Raw genomic sequence first — 24340 nt, forward strand, 5'->3', positions numbered from 1 at the left:
GGAATTCATTACTGTAAATACAGTCGTCAAGTATCCCGGGAAGCCATGGAAGTATTTGACGTCAACGTTCTCTATTAAATTTTTGTTTAAAAAAAAGATGTATTTAAAAAAAAACTATACGACCACTGTCTGTTTGTGGCCAACCAGCAGTAGATGGTGAATCGTTGTAAATAATGATAATGATTATGATAAAAAATGCATTATATAATATGTATGTAAGTATGTTACTGAATTGTGTGATTGGATTAGACTAATGCTTTTGAATTGGAAGTGTACAGATTTAGATCGTTCTTGAAGAAGATCATGGTTTATTACGCACGAGGCTTTATTATTGAATTCACATATATGTACATATGTACATATGTAATTGATTATTTATTATTTATTTTGTTTAAATTAATAAATATTAATTACAAACATACGTATACTTTATAGCGTACATTAATATACATGCATAGTTTAGAACGGAAATTCAGTTCTAACCATTAAGTCTTATCGTGTGTAATTGAAGTGTTTGTTTTGACCTATGCATTCATATGTTCGTAATTCAGCAAAAATAATTGTTTAACGACCCACCATGTTTCCATCATCATTACATCAGCTATAGTCAACCTTCATATAATACGACAAAATTTCACATTAATTGAGGTGAAACTCGAGCCTCGTATAATCCGGAAAATATCCTCGTTATTCGGGGTTTTACTGTCAAATGGTACATACCGTGCTCTTTCTCGGAGCGGCAATATACCTTGCACTATACGGGCACTTAGTATTTTATTTTTTATGCCGTCTCTTTCTTCTGTGGCAACAAAGTCAGAGATTTTTAACTGAAAAGATAATTTAAATTCACAAACGTCATAGTAATTTTAAAAATTTGGCCAACTTACCCACATTTAAATATGCATGTTTAAGAAATTATGCATTTACTTAAATATACATTCATGATGAAATTTTCACGTGGGCGGCTATTTTAGTGCCAAGTGCATGAATTGTGTTATTGTATCTTGTTATTTATTTTATTTGCGTGCATAACAACTACAAATTATAACAAACTCATTAATGCGACAAATAATATACAATAAAGAGTATAGTAAAGTTTAATTTACCACACTCTCATAAGAGCTGGGTGACTTGCGAGCAATTTGGTCGGCGATTTAGTTGCGCGACCTGATCAAGCATGCAGTTGTATGGAGCATGTCACACCGGGAAACTTACTGTTTGCCCAAGCAATAAAATCTCGATAATTTAATTGCTTGAGTGATAAGCACGATACCTCAAAATGTATAACTTTGTATTATGACTACATGGTGAGAAAACATGTGACTGTTTCGTCACAAATTTAAAACTCTTATATCCATATCGACAGCTATGCATTTATTAAATCCATAAACTCTTATATCCATAAACAGTTCGACAGCTATGCATTTATTAAACGATATATTTCAATATTAGTATCCAAATATCCGGAATTTAGCTTAGAATATACATACATACATGTATTCGTATTATTTATTAGCACAAAATCAATATTTAAGATGTACATATATCAGAGCTGGCGATATTACAGCGACGAATCTGTAATTGGAAATTACCCATGGTTTAAAATTCCAATTGAATTTAGCCCGTCTGAATACTAAACGTGCATAATTAGGTGGAAAAATCACTCACCGCTTGTATGATAGGTTTTATTAAGTTTTCCGCATTAGGTAAACGTTTGAGTATGGTTTCTGTCAGTCTACTCTTCGGCTTCAACGGATATTGTTTCTTGTGTGCTTTGAATAAAACATTTTTTTATTTTATTTTGAAAATGTTAGTTCAAATTCTGATCTTTACGTACGGTGTGACTTGCCTCCTGCTTTACCTCATAAAGTTCATCGATTGGATATTCTTGTATAGGGAATTCAAGAAAACCTTGTCGCTTTCCGGGGCGTTATAATGCGCGTCGCTTTTCCGGGGTTGCAATCGTATTATTTTATTTTTGTGGTAAGATATTATATTATTTTAATTTTTTAAATGTATACTCATCACAAATCGTGAATTATTCATTTGAAAATTTTTACAAGATTATAATTTTCTAAATTTCATCATGCTGACGTCTGTTCAGTTCCTTCGTAAAATTCGTAGAAAAAATAAACACTAATAGAATACCGTCGAAAGAAAACAATTTTCTCGTTCCTTATTTAACTTAAAGGATTTTTGACAAGCCGACCTTTTTTTAAGATTGTTTTTTTTTCTTTCAATTTGTATTTTCAAGGTGAAAATTTTATATAAAACATTATATTTTTTATTATAAAGTAGCAACATTTTTTATATGTAATAAAAAACTCAATTTTTTCTTTTAAAACAAGATAAACACAGTTTATAATATAATTTGTTCTTCTGTATTTATCCTATAATTTTTTTCAGTCTAGTGGTTTTTGGCCGACTTTTATTTATGTATAAGCAAACATCAGATAATGTGCCCGGCCAGTTTTTAGCTTTCTAGTTTAGAGTTGGTACGTTTTTAATAATAAATTATCTCAACCCCATGGTGATAAAACGTCGACATGATTTATTTAATACGTCAACTTTTCGTGCGACTGTTGATTGTCGTAAAAATGAGCCAGGGAGTCTGTCTTGTCACCTTTGATACTTTGTTTTTTGTTCATATTATCAATATTACGACTGAGTTGTACGACTTCCAAAGTCGATAAACTTCATAGTTCACCTATTACTGGATGTTTTAATTCGAGATAATTCAGTCGCTTGTATTCTTCATTCGAGATGAACGTTCGTAAAAAATATTCTCTTATTCCTCAACGTAAATATTATTTAACAAGTTTAATTAAATTTCATCGGATTTTTTTCTCAATGTATAATATTCACTGATTTATTAGTTTTTATGTAGATATATGAATCTTTTTTTTTTCAAAATTTTCTTACCTTATTCAGTACATTAAATTACAACAAAATTACGTCAATTTATTAAAAATCATAAATAATTTGAACCCAATTAATATTCGCCATCGTAATAACGGTACGTAACAGCTTAATTAGATTAGTAATTGAACGTTCTCGATCGAAAATGGCCGATTCTCCTATGTTTCTTTTTATTTTATTATTCCTACCGACGTACATATTAATCTTATTGCTTGTTGACAATATCTAATCATATTTATATTTAATGAAAGGATTGATTATCATTGCTATGAATCGATTTTGTCACAATGGAGCTACTGACAAGAACCACTGGAGGTCATTTTCGTTTCAAAAGGGAATTACTTATCGGTAAAGATATGTTAATTTATTTAGTAGATCTATTTGTACGATTTGAAACCTTGTAAGCTAGAAATCGTAGATGTTGTTTTTATTATTTCACAGGTTCCACACCCTCTCCACACCCCCCCCCCCCCAACCTAGTTGTGTGTTATTTATTGCCTAGCCTCCAAACAGTCGAAAAGTGCACGTTCATATAACGATGTACGTACATATTCGATGAATTATAATACGGGTACAACAGTTTGTTGTGAAGTTTTCATTGTGAATTTTTAAAAATCATTAAACTCGTTACGTTGTTGATTCACTGGAACATTAGTCTAATTTTTTTCCATTCGACGCCCTTGAAATTACACGATGGTCAGCGATTGATAAATGTGAATGAAATTGAATTTTTTTTCGGCTGTATGCGTACAAAGGGTTAAAAAGCTCGTTCAATCGATGTCGACTGTAATTTACGGGGCAGCTCTCGTGATTTATGTCGTTTCGGTATGAAAACGGTAGCTAATCCGGTGGACCGGACCGGATGCTCGTTGTACGGACTCGTCTCGTTGTAACCGCGACGAACGTGCTCGCTGTCCGCGCCATTAATTTCCCCGCGGACTTAGTTCGGAAAATCCACTTTTATTGTGCGACCTTCGAAATTTTCCATACGTTCGAGTATGCACGGCGAGTTTTTCCCACTAATCCACTTACATACATGTCTGCACGGTACACTCTCCTCATGAATAATATAATACGAATACACCGCATTATATAAACTGCTTGTTTAATTTACCCTGCCGAATCCAGGTAACGACTTTTGTAAGTACGTTTCTGAAGTATTGGCTGAGGGTATATGTACATTGTATGTAGTTCCACCTTTGGCGACAGCGACCTCGACCACAACTGTATCGCATACATCTTCTATTACTTTTGCCCTCAGGTTTTTCGGTGAATTTCTTATAAGCTGACTAACTAAAATTGAAAAAAATTAAAAATAGAACCTTTTTAAATTTTAATAATAACAATGTAATTGACCATATGTAGTTACTTAGCAGGGCCAAAACAGAGACAAAAGGAAAAATTTGTTCCCCTCTGTAGTTTATTTTTCCAATAAGTAAAATATTAAACAAAAATATGATATTAAAGATACAGTACTTAGGAGAGGGCCTAATATTAATTTAATGGGGGGGGAGGGATAATATATATTTTTTGGAGCCACACATACCTCAGTACAAAGTCTTATGATATTTTTTATTTCATTTTTAAAATTTTTAATAAAACACCAAAATCTAAGAGTTAATTGCTAATACTGCGCCCAAGTTGAAAGTACTATGTTAGTCAATTATTTTTTTTTTCTAATATTGATTCAATCAAATAAAAACATACAACCATCTGTGTCACCAGAAAAAAATATTAGAGGCACAGTAAAATTTAAAAAATAATAAATTTTATTTAAAAGGTAAAACCTTTTTAAAAATATGCCTGCTTGTGGCCCTTTTTTTAAAGATATAACTCATGCAGTTGTGATGCCAATTATCAGAATTAGGGTGTAAAAACCAAATTGAGGGAGGGCACCTAACAAAGGTCGCCATTCACAAACGACTTAATTTTAACTTCTAATGTCAAGTTTAATTGAAAGGCAGTCAAATGTCATGTGCATACTTTATTGAAATCATAAATTAATATATGTGGAAATTGGTAAAAAAAATTGCTATTACTTAATTTGCTATTAAACTGTTCGGTCTTAGTGTTGTAATTTTCTTATTTTGAACAAAAATAATTTATGATAAAAGCGAGAAATTTTTTTTGAGAATCCAACTCGAATACATATGTATTTGGACGATTTCCTAGGTTAGGCTGTTTCGGCTTAGCCTGTGTTGGATACCCTAACTGTGAACCTTTACAATCTTTTTAATTATTTTCAAAAAATACTACAAACATAATTGACTCTCATTTATCAATTAAGATAACTTTTCTGTAGATATACATATTCTAAATGCCACGTAGACTACTTTTTTCTTTTTTAAATGGTGTCAACAAATAATATACATATAATCACTTATGTATGTACAAGTAGCATATGCGATCTCTAGTGACCGTCATCAATGACTGTCAAATCATAAATTTAAGAGCATAAATTTATTACATACGAAATTATATTAAAACGAGCGTTCAATTACAGTCATCACTGCATCAATTGCTACACGACCATTTTAACTCGACTCTAAACGCACGTCCCATTACGAATCCATTTCGACAGCTACTCAGGTGTCGCTTTGAATACAGTCATTGATTAAAAGCATCATACATATTGGTATAATATGTACAAGTGTGCACGAAATGTTCGAAATAATCACATGCACTCGACCAAGAACAGTGTATAATTGAACGACGAAATAACCTTGTCGATACGTTTAAAATTTCAAATATCGGGCCCGAACCGAATGCATATGCATAATTGGCGATGCAATAGATCGATAGTGCATATCGACGTGTTTGCCTATCGTTAACTTATTATTCAGCGAATTAAACGGGCAACTTATGTAATCTGCAATCGTGAAAATCACATTATGTTTGATTATTTATATTATATTATACATTTTCTTTGTTTTGTATGTTGTATGTAGTGCATACTTCATTTTGAGGGTTGCTGTTTCATCATGACAAACGTTTTTAGTGTTTGTCATTTGGGGCAGTATGTTGTGAAGGCTCTTTTTTCGGTATTTTTTCCGCTGGCTATTGTGGAATTTATTTTGGGGAGGTAGAATTAATGGACTGTCTAATTTCAAAATCCGATGTTCCAAATAATATTTGATAAAAGCAAAATCCAAATAATATTTGATAAAAGCATTCAAATAAATAAATATGTAGGGAATCGTTGGATTAAAATAACTCCAATTGATGGTAAATTAATATAATGCTATCAGTTGGCAGTGAACAGAAGCATCATCCGAGACATATATTTAATTTAATTATTTATTTTATTTTATTTATTATTTTAAAATAATAATAACAATAAAATGACCAGTGTGACCTGATAGGTTGCCCCAAAGCGTCTCACCAGTCTTAAAGCTACTTCGTAATATCACTATTTATTTTTTAATTGATATTCAAGTGACGTGCAATTCTGCTAGCATGGCCAATGAACCAATGAAAAAAAACCTAATTTTCTACCTTATGCTTGTGTACCCGTTAACATTTTTTAGAATTGAATATGGGACTAACAAAAAGCTTCCGCTTTGAAATCAAATTCTAAAAACTTTCGACTCGAGAGTACCGCTATCTGTGGGTATTGATTTGTCTAAGCGAATACAGTACAATTTACTTAATTAACAATGAAATAATATTTAATTAACTGTCGGTTTATCATTAATTATGTATTATTTTTTATTACATACTAATGCGTAGAGTTCTACACATCGCGAATTACTGAAAAAAAATGCATGCTTTAGCTTTTAAATATTATTCACACACATATGTATGTAAATAGCTGTTGAGTGGCAAAAATAGCTTTAAAAAAAAATCGGAAAACGATGAGGATTCTCATTGTTAACAGTCAGTTATAATTTTCGGCTTAGCACTTAACGGCTCCTTTGTATAGCAGGTCTAAAATGATGTTGAATATTTACTCATTCTTCGACTAATCCATACAAACTAGCCAATAAAACGTTTCCTTCTAAATTCAAAACTTTATTATAACATAAAATTTTACATTATTATATATCGGAACTACCGATAGTACTGACAGTACCGGTATTGGTACTATCGGTAGTACTGGTATTGGAATCCCTAGTTGGGAACCAATCTTACTGTAATACACCGCAATATATTATTGTAGATCCAATAATATATCGGTACACTAACTTAGCCTTCGTAAGTCTAAAACTATTTTTTTTTCAGGGGAGAATGAAAATTTCATAATTATTCTTTAACTTTTTTAACCTTAATGTTTAAATTATGAATAATAATCACTGTAAGTGATTTTGAAATAGTTTTCGATTTTGGAATAGTTATAAAGTAATAAATACAATAATAATATATTTGACCAAAATTGGATACAAGTTAGTGTAACGATATTTAAAAGCAAGCATTTGAATTTAATCGATTCTTAAGCTATGTATGTACATATTATGTCTACCTATATATACGTTACAACAATAAATGTTTGAAATTATCAATAACGATACAAGGTATTCAGTTATATACCTGGAAGATACATTATGTATGTGTGAAAATTGAAAAGTCGCGTGTTTTTCGCATCATCAGTCAGGTCATGTGTGTGTATATATTTGTAAATGGAGGTCACAGTGTACGTAACCTTCTCAACAAGTAGGCAAAAACGAAGGGCTAAAAGTCAATGTCGACTAACCACCCTCGCCGTCGATACTCTCACGCCAATTTTCCACGCAGCTTTTCGCCTATTGCGTCATAGAATTTTCTTCTGGTGCTATACGGCGAGGATGCGTAAATCGACTTGGGACCATTTTCTCACAATACTTGCGTATTTGCAGATACATAATAGTGTTGAATCTCAATGATCGGGTTTTACATACGTGATTTGAAATTAAACAAAACAATTGATGAATGTATCGTTTATAAATATTCAGCATTTGCATTCGGGGAAAAGTGTGAAAATTCTCCTTCTTAGTTATTCGTTATTGTTTCGAAATATTCACCGTCCCAACTACGGTTCATTGTTGTTTCATTTGAATAATGCATTAACGTCGTTTAAATTTAGCGTGCTTTGCACATTTCTATTTTTGCATCGGATAATATATTTTTATTTTATTTTTAACGTGTGAATGTCTGAACTGAAGTCTTTGTAACAATAATTCTTTTATATTGATGCTGCCATTTGACGCTTTTTTTGCCTGCATTTCTGCACTAAAAAGTATCAGCGTTCCAAATAAATGTATACGTTTCACCAATCAAAAATTAACTCTTACGGTATACATGACCATGTCATATACATATATATTATTTTATTACATTATATCTTATTTGCCATGACATTTTGTTTCAAACATCTATAGGCAATCAACAACATTTTTGATACACGGCAAATTTTTAAGAAATGCAATATGTAGGTAGCATTTTATAACATTTAACAAACTCAAGTTCCTAATAACTTGAATTTGCGAGGAAATAAGGTGGAGGATACCGATTTATTGGATCCGTCACAACTACGGATATTCAAATATATTGGAATATCAAATAGTAGCTTTAAATTATTTATTTGTAGTTTTAAGAAGGTCAAAATATTATTAAAATTTTAAGATAATCATAATCTGGAACATCAAATAGAACTAAATGTGCTGTAGATTGAAAATAAAAAAATAAGTTCGTATGTATAACAAGTATTCAAATATTCGAATTTGGAACCCTAGTCACAACATTTAAGCTAGAAAAAAATCGGATAGTTATAGCGGGAGACGGCCGATCTGTCTTTTTAATAACCACAAGATCTCGCCAGCAGCGTATTTGGCCGGAATTTGAACCCATGACCTATCTACTGGTATGCAATAGCTCTACCAATGCACTACGTTGTGGCTAAATACACTTGATAGCTAATCTAATTTCGTACTCTTTTATGAAGGATTGAACATTGAAGCTAGTTTTGTACACAATAATTACTATTATGTGCATTATACCATCTTTAAATGTAATTATATGCGTTAAACTGGTATTGATAGAAGATAATAAAATTGATATAAAATAATACAGCCAGCAGTATGGCTCGATGGTTGCGTTTATGTTAAACACCGAGAGATTACTCGGTTCGACACCGTTCTTTGCTGCTGCTGTTTAGACTTGGATATTTGTTACTCCAAGTCGATCGTTTCTTAGAGCTTGTCAATTTATCTGATTTTCATTGTTGAAACGGTTCCTCAAATGGACAAAAAACATCCTACCTACTGTCACAAATATCTGAATTTGATTTATGTACAATATGTACAAGTCCAAATCCATAGATGTCTCAATGGATTAATTAATTGTTAATTTGGTGATCTTCAGCCTCTCGAAATACAGTGATTAATGTAATAAAAATTCTGCAATGTTTGTAATTAATTGTCTAGGAAGGCGCATTGGACTCTACCTGTCAGGCCTTCCTGGTATATATTATATCTATGTAAAAATAAAAATAAAACAAAATAAAATAAAATATTGATAAATGCTGCGCTTTTAATAGCTTCGTTTATTTTTTCATTAAAATTATTACGAGTTTCGCTATCGGTTCTCGTAAGTCTCACGCTACATCGGATCGACTATAATTACCAAATTATTCGAATTTTTTATCGAATCTTCACACTCGCCTTCCTGCTATATATGTACATATGTACATATATGTATATCTATATATCCATATGTCTGCTGTCTCGTATAGGCTCCTAAACCACTCAACCGATTACGATGGAACTTTCAGGATTTGTTGTATGCATGCCCGTTAAGCTTACTATGAAAAAAAAACGGGAAAAAACCTCTTGTTAATAATATTCGTAATTACGATTTTACCAACGCGATAGTTTGAAGCGCCAATGTGTAGTCAAGGAAATGTGTTCGTTGGTAACCACGTTACCAGTTGGTTTATGACGACACGGCGTTGAAGTGACGTTAGTAGAGCTCCAACCATCACTTGAAACGGGAATTGCATGCCTTATTCTCGCATTGCAATGCATGCCGGGTTCAGCTAGTGTAAAATAAAACAAATAAAACATGCAATAAATAACAAGTTTACGAGTAAATGGAAAAAAAATTAAAGCAATTCAATGTACAGAATGATTTTGATTTTGATTTTTAAATGCTTTTTATTATTACGAAATTATGCTCACAATACATCTTATATCCATTTTAATAGCTACTGATCTACTGACAATTTAATTTAATTTGTTTAGTAATCATAGTATTATATTATTCTAATGTTAAGAGGGCTGGACAGCAGCGCCTTGTCCATACAAACGTACTATACTTCTCCCTTCCTCAAGTATGGCACTAGAGAAATTATTTTTTAATATGCTATGGATATCCACCATTGGGATGCATCTATCTTTTTATTTTTTCGATTAATTATTTTTTATAGGAGCTAGGAGCCGCCAAACATCAATAAAATCGCCTCTTTTTTACACCCACGTGCTTATTTAACGGTCGATTTAAAAAAAAATACGCCGATAGATGCACAGAAAGTATCTTTCTCATACCGATGATGAAATTTTTTTAAAAATTGGTCCAGTTTTGGAGGAGAAAATAGGAGAATACGAAACCTCCATTTTGTCAATTTAAAATACGTTTTATCTGGTCGCATTCACTCAATATATATATATATATATATATATATATATATATATATATATATTGATATATATTGTCGCATTCACTCAATATATACATACACTCAATATATATATCGAAGAAAGGAACGGTAACAAAATTAAGGTTTCGGGTGTACAGCCCTCTTAATGTACAGCATAATAGGAAAAAGAGCTCAAAAACCTATATACAGAATGATGCCATACATACATACATACATACATGCATTCAAACCCCTAAAGTTATGGAGCCATATGTTTGTACACCGGAAAAGTAATTGAACGGAATTCAAGTAAATTTCTGATATAATATACATACTGTCACGTTCCAGGAAAATATTTATTTAATTTTTATTTACTACTTGGTTAACCAACCAAGTTTCTTTATTATTATTAAAATGTTACATTTATCTTATATTATAGATATATTCGAAAAACGATAGATTATGGAACGATGACTTTTATAATAGGAGACACGTAGAACTATTTCACTATAACTTTAACTTTCGTTCACTTTATTCTGCTGTTGTGCTGACCGTTATTTGCGGACGCGTTCTCGGAGTCTTTATGATGACGACTGTCACTCTCAGAGTCGATGATGATGACTGTCACTCTCGGAGTCGATGATGATGACTGTCTCTCTCGGAGTCGATGGTGATGACTGTCACTTTCAGAGTCGATGGTGATGACTGACTAATGCGATCGAATGGCGATCTATATAAATGATTTGTTATCTTATGGGCTGGGCACATTCCTGTGTTATCTGAATATCCTATTACAGGAATTTTTATAGTTTTGTTATTCACGTATATGAGCGTGTGAAAAGTACATTTGATATTGTGGGAACTAGAGTGATAAGCGGGGTACATAACAATACATATATGGAAAATTATTAGAAACGTTTCGATTTTCACTTCAATATCAATAAGTCGATAAAGTTTGTGCGACTCCTTCGAATTTCAATCCGCACATACATACATATGTACATATAGTCGGAAAAGTGACGGAAACACATTTTTCTTCAGACCTTAATGGAATTCTTCAGAGCAATTTCGGGCAATTGCGCTGAACGATTAAGACGATTAAATTTAGCTATAAGTGAGATGTGATCGTTTCGGTCGTGTTAGTGTACATACGTACATATGTACATTGTAAGCATCGACCACAGTGAGGGCTGAGAGCACTGAGCATGCGCGGACGGACCGTTGTCGTCGCGTCGGTGTCAGTGACGGACGTCGACGTCGTAACCACTGACGGGAAAACGGTTCCAAACACCAACCGGGAAATCTGAACCCCGCAGCCTCCTCCCGCTTTCCCCCCTTCTTCCGTCTCTCTTAAGATGTCACAAGTTTTCCGGGCGCGTCACGTCACGTGCATCGATCGTCGGAAAATTGGCGTCGAGCTGTCACACGAGGGAAAATCGGCGTAGACAGACCTTAACATGTCCATACGGTCGCTGTACAGGGCCCTCAGGGTCAGGGTCTCGAGGCGTAAGTAACGAAGTTTGTCCCTAAGGTCAGAGTAATGGTTGTTTTTCGCGTTCGGATGCTGTGAATCTTCGACATCTGCTCGGAGAAAAGTCGCATTTTCCGTGCTTATGTGCACGCTGTTTGATTTCGATATGCTCTATGAAGGATTTCTTTTTTTTTTTTAAGATGGTGCAACTTTTAAATGTAAGACTTTGCACTTTTGATTGATGGGTACGATGTGCAATTTTAAATTTATTCAAAAGTGACCTTAAGTCAATTGAATGTTTTTTTCAGTGTGTATAATTTTCAATAAAATACAAATTATTAAAATGATAAATTTAAAGAAGATTTTTTTTTGATTTTTGACACACTATTTAATTTATTATTATTAGTGCTTGAATGTACATGTTTTTATAATTTTATTTAAAAACACTTGTTTTTAATTCTCCGACTAAAAAAGTTTTTATCTAACGACGGCTTATTTCATCTCACGATTCGCAATGGCAAAAGGGGCGTACTTTCTCTCCTCGAAAAGTCTTCATCAATAAATAGTTTTTAAAATCTTTTTCTCATTCGAACTTCCGAAATGTGTTTTTCAGACACCTTTTTGAAAACAGAATTGCTATACCATCGCGTCTCTTAGTAAACCTCACCTCTCTGAGTGTTTTCGGCGATAATTTATGTTTGTATTGACATATGTTTGATGGCAATCGATTACGGTGATTCCCATATTTGATGAAATTTTGGAGAAACTTGTCGAAATAATAAGATCATACGAATTAAGAATGGCATGAAGACACGCCTATCACAGCTGGAGTCCACTAAGCGTGCCGTGCCGCATTTTTGGGCTTACTTACCATAAAATACACTTTAGTGAGATAAAAAACACTACATATGTATGTACTATATGTTTATGTACATATGTAAATCGCGTTACGTTTGAGTACATGGAAAAATTATTCATATTATATTTGGTATATTATTCATGCATATATTTTTTATAATATCTAGCATTTGCTACTACGATTCTAGTATAATTACTTTGTTTACTTTTTGATGTCGCGGCAAAATAAATATAATTATACATATGCGTCTTATCATAAATCTATTTATTTTTAATTACGTATGTGTGTATTTATACATTATACACACATAAATGTCACCTGTGTTGATTAAACCTAGACAATGTTTCATAAATGTATAATTATAATATTCACATTCGTATGTATTTAAAGCACGCTAAATCAATACATATTTATTTATTTATTTATATATATTTTAGCTATCAAGCTAATTTAAAAAAAAAATACATCTTAATTATTATACTTAACTCTAAAATTTATAATTAACTTATATGTACTGTCCCTCACAGAGGTGTCTCTTCGCACCTCGCAGGAATGCATCCATGTTTTTAGCAGACCTGACGCACTCAGGGAGGGCATTATACATGAGCACACCCCTGTGAAAAACACCCCCAGCCGTCTTATTCTTTCTTACTCTACTTACAACTAGTTTGTCCTTATTTCTAGTATAAAAACTATGTTTATCTCTATTCCTTATTATATAATCATCAAAATACTTAGGTAATAACTTATGATCTAACTTATAAACAAAAGACAATGTACTAATATTTAGACTAATTCTAATACTCATCCATCCTAATTCATCTAACATACTTCCAATACTCTTAAATCTACTCACATTCAAAATAGCTCTCATAGCTTTATTCTGTATTTTTTGCATTTTTTCTAAATCTTGGCCACTAAACAAATTAAGCACAGTGGCACAATAAACCACATGTGGCAAGACAATTGAATTAAACACTAAAATTTTACTTTTTTTACTTAAAATATTTCTTAATCTACATAATACACCAACTTTTCTAGCCATTTTTTTTATTATATAGTCAGCGTGCATTTTAAAATTTAGTCCTGAATCTATGTATACACCTAAGTATTTTATATTTTCAACTTTTTCAATTAACTTATCATCAATTCTAATTTCATTCAATATATTTTTATTTTTACCATTCAACCACATCATTTTTGTTTTATTCACATTCAACTTTAATTTATTTTCACACAACCAGTCATTCACATAATTTAATTCTATATTTAAAATCTCAGACATTACATCAACATTCTTTCCAATTATATATATCAATGTATCATCTGCAAACAAATGTATTTTACACATCTTAATTACCTTAACAATATCGTTTATATATAATATAAATAATAAGGGTCCCAATTTGGACCCTTGCGGCACTCCATGAGGTGTTACAAATTCAGAGGATAACACCTTATCAATTTTTACTCTTTGCCTTCTATTATTTAAGTATGATTGAAGCCACTTTAATACTATACCATTTATTCCTAACTTATATAATTTTTGTAATAAAATATTCCTATCTACTGTCTCGAACGCTCGCTTAAAATCTAGAAAAACTGCTCCAACAACCATGCTAGATTCATCCATCGTCTCCATCCAATCAGAAACCACCAATTGGATAGCAGTTTCTGTTGAATGTTTCACTCTAAATCCAGACTGTTCCACAACCAAACAATCATTTATACTAATGAACTCTTTCAATTGAATCATAACGATTTCCTCCAGCATCTTCTCAACAATTGGTAACATATTGATGGGCCTCATTTCACTGGCTTTATGTGTGCCCGTAACCTTTGGTACCGGTACAATAGTAGACACCTTCCATGCATCCGGGACGGATCCCACTTCTAACGATTCATTTATTAATTTCAGTAACTGAGGTCCAACCATGTCCCAAGTGTTGATTAAAATATCTAGAGTCAATCCATCCATACTAGAAACTGATTTCATGCCCTTCAATACACCATTTAATCCCTCCATTTCCACTAATTTAAACCTTTCAAACTTATTTAAACCCAAATTAATATCATCATTCACACTATTATGCCTTGTTTGTATTGAATTAACTATATCATTCACACTATTGATGTAAAACTCATTCAATCTTTCAACCATATCCTCTTTATCATTATATACTACTCCCTTGACTTCTAATTCATTCAAAGAAACATTTTTTCCCCCGGAAATCAAAGTTTTAATTATTCGCCACATTTTTGTGGGATCTTTTTTTGCACCATCAATATTTCTTTCATGCCAATCCCTCTTCGCATTACGTAAAACATTCACACATTTATTCCTCTTTCTTTTATACTCTAACCAAGCCTTTTCTAATTGGATTCCATCCATAGCCTTAATAATTTTATATCTTTTATAACTAACATTCTTATCAACTAAGCTTTCCTTTACTTCCTTGGTAAACCAAGGTTTCAGCTTATGCTTATGCATGATTCTTGTGGTTTTTACGCATTTACTTTTAGAATATGTTATATTACGATACATTATCTCCCACATTTCATTCACACTATCACCATCCTTTCCCCATACACACTCCTTTAACAATTCATTCATCAATTGATAATCAATGTTTTCTCTTTCAGTCACCTGCATATTTTTAAGTCCTCCGTTACTAAACCGCTGTCCCAAAAACATGTTGACAATAGAATGGTCTCCTATTCTCGGTACATCTTTCACCTCACACCGCAGATCCATTATATTTGTTATAACCAAATCAATGAGAGAGCTTGATAAATTATTCACTCTCGTTGCTTCCGTCACTTTTTGTTTAAAACCCAATTCATTTACCCAATTTCTCAACTTTTTTACATAAAATTCTTCTGTCTGTAACCAATTAAAATTCCAGTCCCCAAACATAATTATATTTTTACTCACATCTATACTTCTTTCACTCAATTCTTCTAAAAATTTAAGAAATCTTCCACTTCTACCATTCGGAGAGCGGTAAATTACTAGCAAAAACACAGTAACTCCATTCACAAGCAGATCCACACCAATTGTCCAAAACTCACCATCAACCTTATTAACTATTACATTACCGTAACTTAAATCATCCCTTAAATACAATAGTACCCCACCCGTATGTCTAGAATTAGAGTCACATCTCAAAACACAATATCCATCTATATTCAGCTCAAAATCTTCAAAATCACTAGTTACATGCGTTTCACTTAAACCTATAAATAATGGTTTTTGACTTACAGTTAAACTCCAAACCTCATCCTTGTGAGCAAAAAAACTTTGTACATTTATACCGATACCTTTTGGTGGTTGCTATATATTATTATACTTAATTCTATTTCTCATTAATTCTATATTTCTTTTATATACACTGCACTTAGTGTCCAACGGTCCGTGATTTGTGTTCAAATTTAATTTTAATTTATTATTACTTTTAAAGCAATTATTACATTTTATTATTTTATTGTTACATCCCTCGCTTTTGTGCCCTTCTTCTCCACATTTCGCACATGTCACCTTGTTTCTACAATCCACCGCTTTGTGATTAAATCCGTAACAATTTAGACATCTTAGAATATTAATTTCTTCAAAAACCCTACATCTATCCCAATTTATATTTACTTTTCCATCTTCAATAAATCTTTTAAATGTATTGCAATCTACTTCCACTATCGCATTATATTTATTATTTTTTCTACTTTTCCATATTTTTAACACCTTCAGTTCACCATCATTTATAACTTCTTGATTTTGATTCATCAAACACTCAGCCAACTGTTCACTTGTAAGTTCCTCCGACATATCTACAATTTTAATTTTGGGATTTTTTAATTCCCCTCTTTTAACATTATAATTCTCCCCTAATTTATTTTCTACTTCTTTTATTAATTTAATACTATCCTGTGCACTGTTACACGTTACAGCAATGCCCCCTTTACCGATTTTTTTAACCCCTTGTATTCCTATTTTTAGTTCCTTTGGTTTTATTAAACTTTTGCATTCCTCCTTTGTTTTGTCCGTTTCTTGGATTTTTTTCGGAACAATTATTGTTATGTCTTTATTATTCTTCTTAAGTGCATTTGCATAACTATTTTCACTCTTATTTACACTTTTTAAAATGTTTAATTCACTGTTGGTTTTTATTATATTTATGTCTTTTTGTATATTGTTTTTCAAATTTTTAAATTCACTTCTTAATTCACATATTACATCCAAAAATTGTTCCTTATCATTATTTTCATTTTCACAAATATATTCAACTAATTTTTTTACTGATGTAATTAAAAATGTCTTATTGTCATTTGATATACTGTTAGTTTTTGTGGTCAAAATGTCCATAATTTTTTTTTCAATTGTTATTACTTCACTTATGCGTTCTGATGCCATTATTATACACTTAGAACGTACACATAATTATATATTACAAATTTATTTTTAATTTTTTAATTGTTACAATTTCGTTGTCCAAATCGCCACACACGTAATCAACGTCTGTACACGATCACGACACGAACGATACTTTATATGGGTCGATAATATATTTTTTTAATTATGCAATACGGGAAATTATGTATTTTTTTTTGTCTTGTTATAGCCTCGTAGTTATTTTGAGCGTGTATCGATCTTATTTTCTGATAATTTCCATTGATAATTATATTATAATCGTTCTAGTAAGTTCTCCGGTGAAATATTGACAAATAACCTTCATACTTCAACCGCTTAATGTTTATTTCACGAAGCAACTTGTCACGGTTCAAATAACCCAATTGGTCTATTTGAATCCGCCGATTAAATTGTCAAACTTCCCACTAGACTTCAACACTTCAAATTAAATTGGATCGATAAATATGTATTTATTTATTAATCCATGAATAAAATATGTATAACTCTTTAGGAAACACAAGTGGAACTAAAAACACAATACGTAGGTGTACTATTGTATTCTTTCTTTACCATTTAAGACTCATGTATGCATGTACATATGTATCCATATAATACAATACGAAGAGCTCGAGTTTGCTCGACATAGGAAATGGGTTTTGGAGACATTCGTAAAAGCAGCGTAAATGGAATATCCGCCTGTGAAATTACTACCAATTTCGCAAACTCCCAAACTACATATGTATGTGACATATTAAATTTTGGGTCTACATATGTACACATATGTATATACATAATTGTGTATGAGTACGATATCAAATTTTAAAATGGAATGCAATACGGAATTCAAAAATTTGTCGAATGTTTTTACAGTTCGTTTAAAAAATAAATGACATGACAACATTATCGTAAAAAAAATTTTGGCTATCAGTTCATGAATCAAATTTTTTTTAATAAATTATTAATGCAAATATCAGAATATCATAAATGAAACAACGTTAAAACGTCTTCTTTAAACCGTTGTACGTTTTTTTTATTTTATTTATTTTTACCATGGTGTCATTACGGGACTGCCCCAAGATTACACCTATGGCCAAATTTGTACATACGTACTATATGTATATCTAAATTTATAATATTATTATAATTATAAATAAACGAATTTAATATATTATCCCTATTAATTCAATTCAGATTCGTATAAATACGAGTAGATACTATTTTACCGATTTAAAATTCAGCACACTTCCAATTAACCCTTTTAAACGAAAACAAAAAATAATATGGCCAGAACACTATCCCAATAAACATGTTTTAATAGAAAATACTCAATATAAAATAGTATTAAACAGTGGGAAAAAATCCCAAATGAAAATACGTACTTTTGACTATTGATTTGAACTGGACGACTACTTAGAGAGATTTTAAAGCTGAAAGATTTTAAAGCTTTGTAGCTCACTACAAATGAAAAATAAAATACCTGACTATATGTTGATTCCAATATTCATTTTGAACAGGAAATTGACAAATTTTGAGACATCGACCGAACAACACCAAGATATAGAAAAATCGCGCGATTTAAAAAACACATATTTCCGAATCTCGAGCCAATCAACATTTTGTATTACCAGATTCGTGTTCACTAGGCATAGACCTATAAGAAAAGTCATATCTCGTCTCTGAACCAAAAAAAAGTCGTCATTTGTCGAACAGTGTTATCAATTGCCTTTGTCATATATGACACTGACTTAAACTGATGATTTATTGAAGTAAATCTATCAATTATAGTAATTCGAATATGATAGTAGAAAATATTCTTCAAAAACACACAATTCTCAGATTTTCTTAATATACAATACGCACTATAAGTATGTTGTTTGAATTAGAAATATGTTATCGCGTTTTCAAATAATTACGAATGACTTGCTCGGATTATCCGTGCCATCACTACTCCGGATGATCGGGAGTGTACTACATATATTATAAAATTAGAAAGCTATAAGAATTTCATATTAGAATGTGATTCACTCTTCCTGTATACATTATTGACCATACTATAAAATATTTGATTGAGCAATATCAACTGTTTCGTTCACACTCTATGACTAGCGTTGATTTTTTGCCAGAATACCATTCATCCTTTGGCTATTTATAAGAGTTCCAACAGTGTTTCCCCAAAATATTTCAATCTATCGTTCGCATTTCTAGCATTTTATAATAAATAGTGTGTGTTCAAATCTTATCATTTTATCCACCTTTATCGCAGAATAAGCAACTCAGTCGCAGGGCCCGACTGGTCCGAGGGGGCCAGCCGTCCTCGTGCAAATATGCTTGCATCGCCCCTCCCCTCTCCTTATTTTTATATTTATATATTTTTCAAAAAAAAAAATCGTGTCGGCTATGAAAGCGTTCTCGTTTGACCGTTAATGTAGGGAATCACACATTTTGGTTTTTCTCGTCAAAATCTAGAGGTTGAATTTTCGCATGATCACGAAACTTCATCTATTGTTACTACGTATGTACATAGATAAAGTAAAAACACTCGGTGTTCTCCAGTATCGAAATCTCTTCGACTGTACTTTCAGACTATAACATAAAAACAAATAATTTTCGAGTTTGACTTCCTCACCGTGATGGCCGCGCCCCGAGTTCGGCCGCCCGCGTGTATTTCACTGTTTGTCCATATGGACGATTCGGCCCTGCATGAAGTCGTAAATAGTACTACGAACGCTAGTGTATCGTATAATCTAGCAAATAGTAACGGAGTTCGTGCATCGTTCAAAACAATGTTGACACATCTATACGAACAATCAATGTCAGCTTACAGGCTGTACATGCGCATTGTAGGTGTATCGTCCGTACGAACAATCATCAGCGTGACGAAATAAGCTTTCATATATTAGTGTTTGCAAAAAAAATTTAAGTGCACACAATGTTCGAACCATTTGCTCCTCCTTCAGGTATGATATTATTATTTATTTCGATATTGTGCGGATATTTTAAAGCAATATAGGATTTTTGTATATTTTTTCAGCATGTTGCATGTTGAGATTTTCGTGCCGGGCTCGATTGTACGTCATGAATTTGTTTGCGTGTGTTTTTATCATTGTTTACGATTTATTTTTCTATTCTGTCAATATATTATAAATTGGCATCGACCCCTAGAGGTCTACACACACGGTTTAGACTTGAAACAAAATCGATTCATTCATGACTGTTTTTCTTCAATTTTAGAGTTTAATTCAATTTATATGTAGGTACAGTTCAAAAGTCACGAGTGAAATGCTCTTGATTTAATTCCCACGTGTTTATAATTTTGATTCGTTGCCTGCGATTGCAATTTGGTGGATGTACTCATGCTCGATGCAAATCGGTTCCTTGAATTCCGTACTTGTTTCAGGAATCGTTTTCTCCCCACTCTTTTGTATCAATGCGTAAAACTGACCACTTAACCACTTGTAATCCGATTGTGAATGTCCGTGCTGTGCAGAGCAATATCCTTAAATAGCTCCAATATTATCTGGTTCGTTTTGAATATGTAGCTATGTATGTATTCACCATGGAATTATTTATTTTTATTTACATTTATCATTATGTTTAATATTATTGATGTACATAAATACTATATTTATAAATATAACATTTATATTTTACCATGATGCCATTATGGGCTGCCCCTGAGCGACACCCATCGTATTAAACTTGTAAATACATATATAAATTTTTCATCATATTCTGATAGTAGGTAGGATGGTTGTGCCAATTTGATGAGGAACCGTTTCAACGATGAAGTCAGATAAATTGGCCAACTCTAATATTTAACGATCAACTTGGAGTCACAAATATCCAAGTCTGACTAGCAGCACTGCAAAAATACTCTGAATAAATTCTGTTCAATCTAGGGCTCGAACCCAGCAACTTTTCGGTGGTTAGCATTGACGCAGCCACCGAGCTACACTACTGGCTTTATATCTAATATATGTATAATTTCGAAAGAGACTTTGTATGTATGTTTGTTTGTTTGGGTCGTAGATTCCGTGACGTTCAATTTAATAAAAAAACAAATGAATATTCGAATAAATTGAAATAGAATTAAACTATTCAAATAGATTTAATAAAATGTTTACTATTAGATTGGCCATGTTTAAGCGCTTTATATTACAAATACCGAGCGAAGCCGTGTAAAAACACTAGCACATAATAACCTAATCAATGTCGTGGTAAAATTTAATAGTTTTTTAACTGCTAGCTCAACATAGTACGTAATTGGTCATGAAATAAAGGGTATGGGGACATAATGACGTCTTCTGCAAACTAATCAAATTCCAGTGCCGAGGCTGAATTCCGTAATGGTTGTTGCTAGGTTTAATTATTTTCTTCTTTTTTTCAGCCAAAATAAGTTTTAATATGTGAATGCCTATTGCATTATTCACATAATTACGTACAGTTTAAAATATTCATATCTTTTAATTTTTATCACAATGTCAATACAATTAGCTGTATCTTATTTTTTATTGCACATAAATATATGTGCGTTTCTAAGAAAATGTCACATTATGTACTTCACACATATTATGTTCGTAAAATATACCTGTGAAAGTATATTTATAGAGTGACTTGTAATTTCAGACACATCTCGATGATATTTGGTGTGTTTGTTGTAGTATTTGCTTGACTTACTGTTCAATAGGCGTAGTATATGTGAAAGAAGTATCCCCGCTGCTTTGACATAATTAGTGAGGGTTTCTTGTTACGGCAAAGTAAACCTCATTTCAAGTGAAGGCTTTCATTTCATTATCTCGTATACAATCAAATTTGTTGACAATGGATGTGAATGAAAGGTTATACAACCTTGTATGCTTAGTATCACTATATGTATGTATGTACATGAACTATTCATTCCCTGTAACGAATTATTGCATTTTTTTTCCACTATGAATTTGACTATTTGTACATCTGAAATATTTTATTTGAAAACCTTATCTGTTACTGTTAATTTATAACTTAATAGACTGTAATCTTAGTTACTTAAGAATACTCATTAGTAATTCGTCACATTTGAGATACGTATTAAGTATATTTTTTTCATTCAATTTATTTTCGTTTCGATTTTTAAACTTTTGGTTGATTTTAGACGAAGATGACGCTACAACATCAGTTGCTACTGATGGAATTGGAATTAATGAACATAGAACGATAATTGTCAACTTTCCGCAAACTACCAAATTCTGCAACAATCACATAACAACTGCTAAATATGGGTATATTAAAATATTATTATATTTATATCCTATCGTATGTAGATTTTTGTATAAATATTCATGTAATACTTTTTTTTTCAGCGCACTTAGCTTCATACCATGTTTTCTATTCGAACAATTTAGAAGATACTCGAATTGCTTTTTCCTTTTAATTGCCCTGTTGCAACAAATACCAGATGTTTCACCTACGGGTCGTTGGACTACACTTACCCCACTTATTTTCATCCTTGCTGTTAGTGCTATCAAGGAATTTGCAGAAGATTGGGTAATTTTTTTAATAATCATTATTTACAATAGATATATTCTTGTGAAAAACTCGATCTTTATCTCTTATTTTTGATAGAAACGACACAGAGCTGATGATGAAATCAATCATCGTGAAGTGGAAGTTTTGAAAGAAGGACAATGGAGTCGTATCCAATGGCAACGTTTACAAGTTGGAGATATTATTAAAGTTCAAAAAGATGACTTTTTTCCAGCAGATTTGGTTTTAATAGCATCGAGGTACACACTTTTGCTTTTTATTTATATTTTCATTTGTATTTATGAAATTATATACTAGCTATTTAATTTTTAATTTATTAGTGAGCCGCAAGGTATATCTTTCATCGAAACGTCTAACTTGGATGGTGAAACCAATTTGAAAATACGACAAGCACTTCCGGAAACTGCAAAGTTATTGGATACTAGTGATCTTTCTCAATTTTCAGCAACGGTAGATTGTGAACAACCAAACAGACATTTGTATGAATTTACAGGGATTTTAAGGGAAAAGAATAAAAAGTTAGATTTTATCAATTATCTATGAAAAAATTTATAAGAATCTTAGAACACTTTTCTTATTGTTACAATTCATTGTTATAGAACACTACCGCTTGGTCCCGATCAAATACTTTTAAGAGGATCTTTACTAAGAAATACATCATGGGTATTCGGTCTTGTTATTTACACTGGTCACGATTCGAAACTAATGAAAAATTCTACAAAAGCACCACTGAAGAGATCAACAGTAGATAGACTCACCAACACCCAGATTCTTATGTTATTTTTTATATTAATAGTATTGTGTTTGCTAAGTGCTATTCTTAATGAATTGTGGACCAAAGATAGGATGGATACAGATTGGTATATTGGTTTAAATAGTGAGTATTATTTATAAAGTTATATGATATTTTTTTCATTTGTGCATTGATTGATTTTATGTTTTTCAATTTTAGTCGTGGTGAATAAAAATTTTGGATTTAATCTATTGACTTTTATAATATTATACAACAATCTCATTCCCATATCACTTCAAGTAACGGCCGAAATTGTCAGATTCATTCAAGTAAGATGTTATTTTCTTTAAATAAATTTTATATATGTACATACATATTATATTTTGTTGGTTTCCTATTTATTTTTATTATTATTATTACTCAGGCAACTTTTATATCAATGGATATGGAAATGTATCATGCTGAAACAAACACTCCCGCTATGGCCAGAACCTCCAATTTAAACGAAGAGCTTGGAATGGTGAAATATATATTTAGCGATAAAACTGGAACGCTTACTAGGAACATTATGGAATTTAAAAAATGCTCTATTGCCGAAAATATATATACCCCTCCGTCATCTTTGGAAACCTTAGACACTTGCTTGCTATATCAAAATTTAATACAAAAACATCCAACTGCGTCGGTCATTAGAGAGTTTATGGTACTTTTAGCAGTTTGTCATACTGTGATCCCAGAAAAGAATGATGATCTAGAAATTAATTATCATGCAGCATCTCCGGGTAATCAATATTTATGATACTTTTTGACTATTTTTTATT

General features: G+C 31.8%; 1 protein-coding gene across 2 annotated transcripts in view; it reads left to right on the plus strand.

The window, feature by feature from the left end:
- The window catches only part of ATP8A (ATPase phospholipid transporting 8A1), a 71957-nt gene that overhangs the window by 37026 nt on the left and 10591 nt on the right, over window positions 1-24340 (plus strand). For both annotated transcript variants that reach the window (XM_077433227.1, XM_077433226.1), the window contains exons 3-9: window positions 22395-22521; window positions 22603-22786; window positions 22865-23025; window positions 23107-23304; window positions 23386-23663; window positions 23739-23848; window positions 23944-24301. In XM_077433227.1, the coding sequence (XP_077289353.1) occupies window positions 22395-22521; window positions 22603-22786; window positions 22865-23025; window positions 23107-23304; window positions 23386-23663; window positions 23739-23848; window positions 23944-24301 (1416 nt within the window). The remainder of the gene's footprint in view (window positions 1-22394; window positions 22522-22602; window positions 22787-22864; window positions 23026-23106; window positions 23305-23385; window positions 23664-23738; window positions 23849-23943; window positions 24302-24340) is intronic.

The sequence above is a fragment of the Arctopsyche grandis genome, chromosome 6, assembly GCF_051622035.1.
Source record: "Arctopsyche grandis isolate Sample6627 chromosome 6, ASM5162203v2, whole genome shotgun sequence".
NCBI lineage: Eukaryota > Metazoa > Arthropoda > Insecta > Trichoptera > Hydropsychidae > Arctopsyche > Arctopsyche grandis.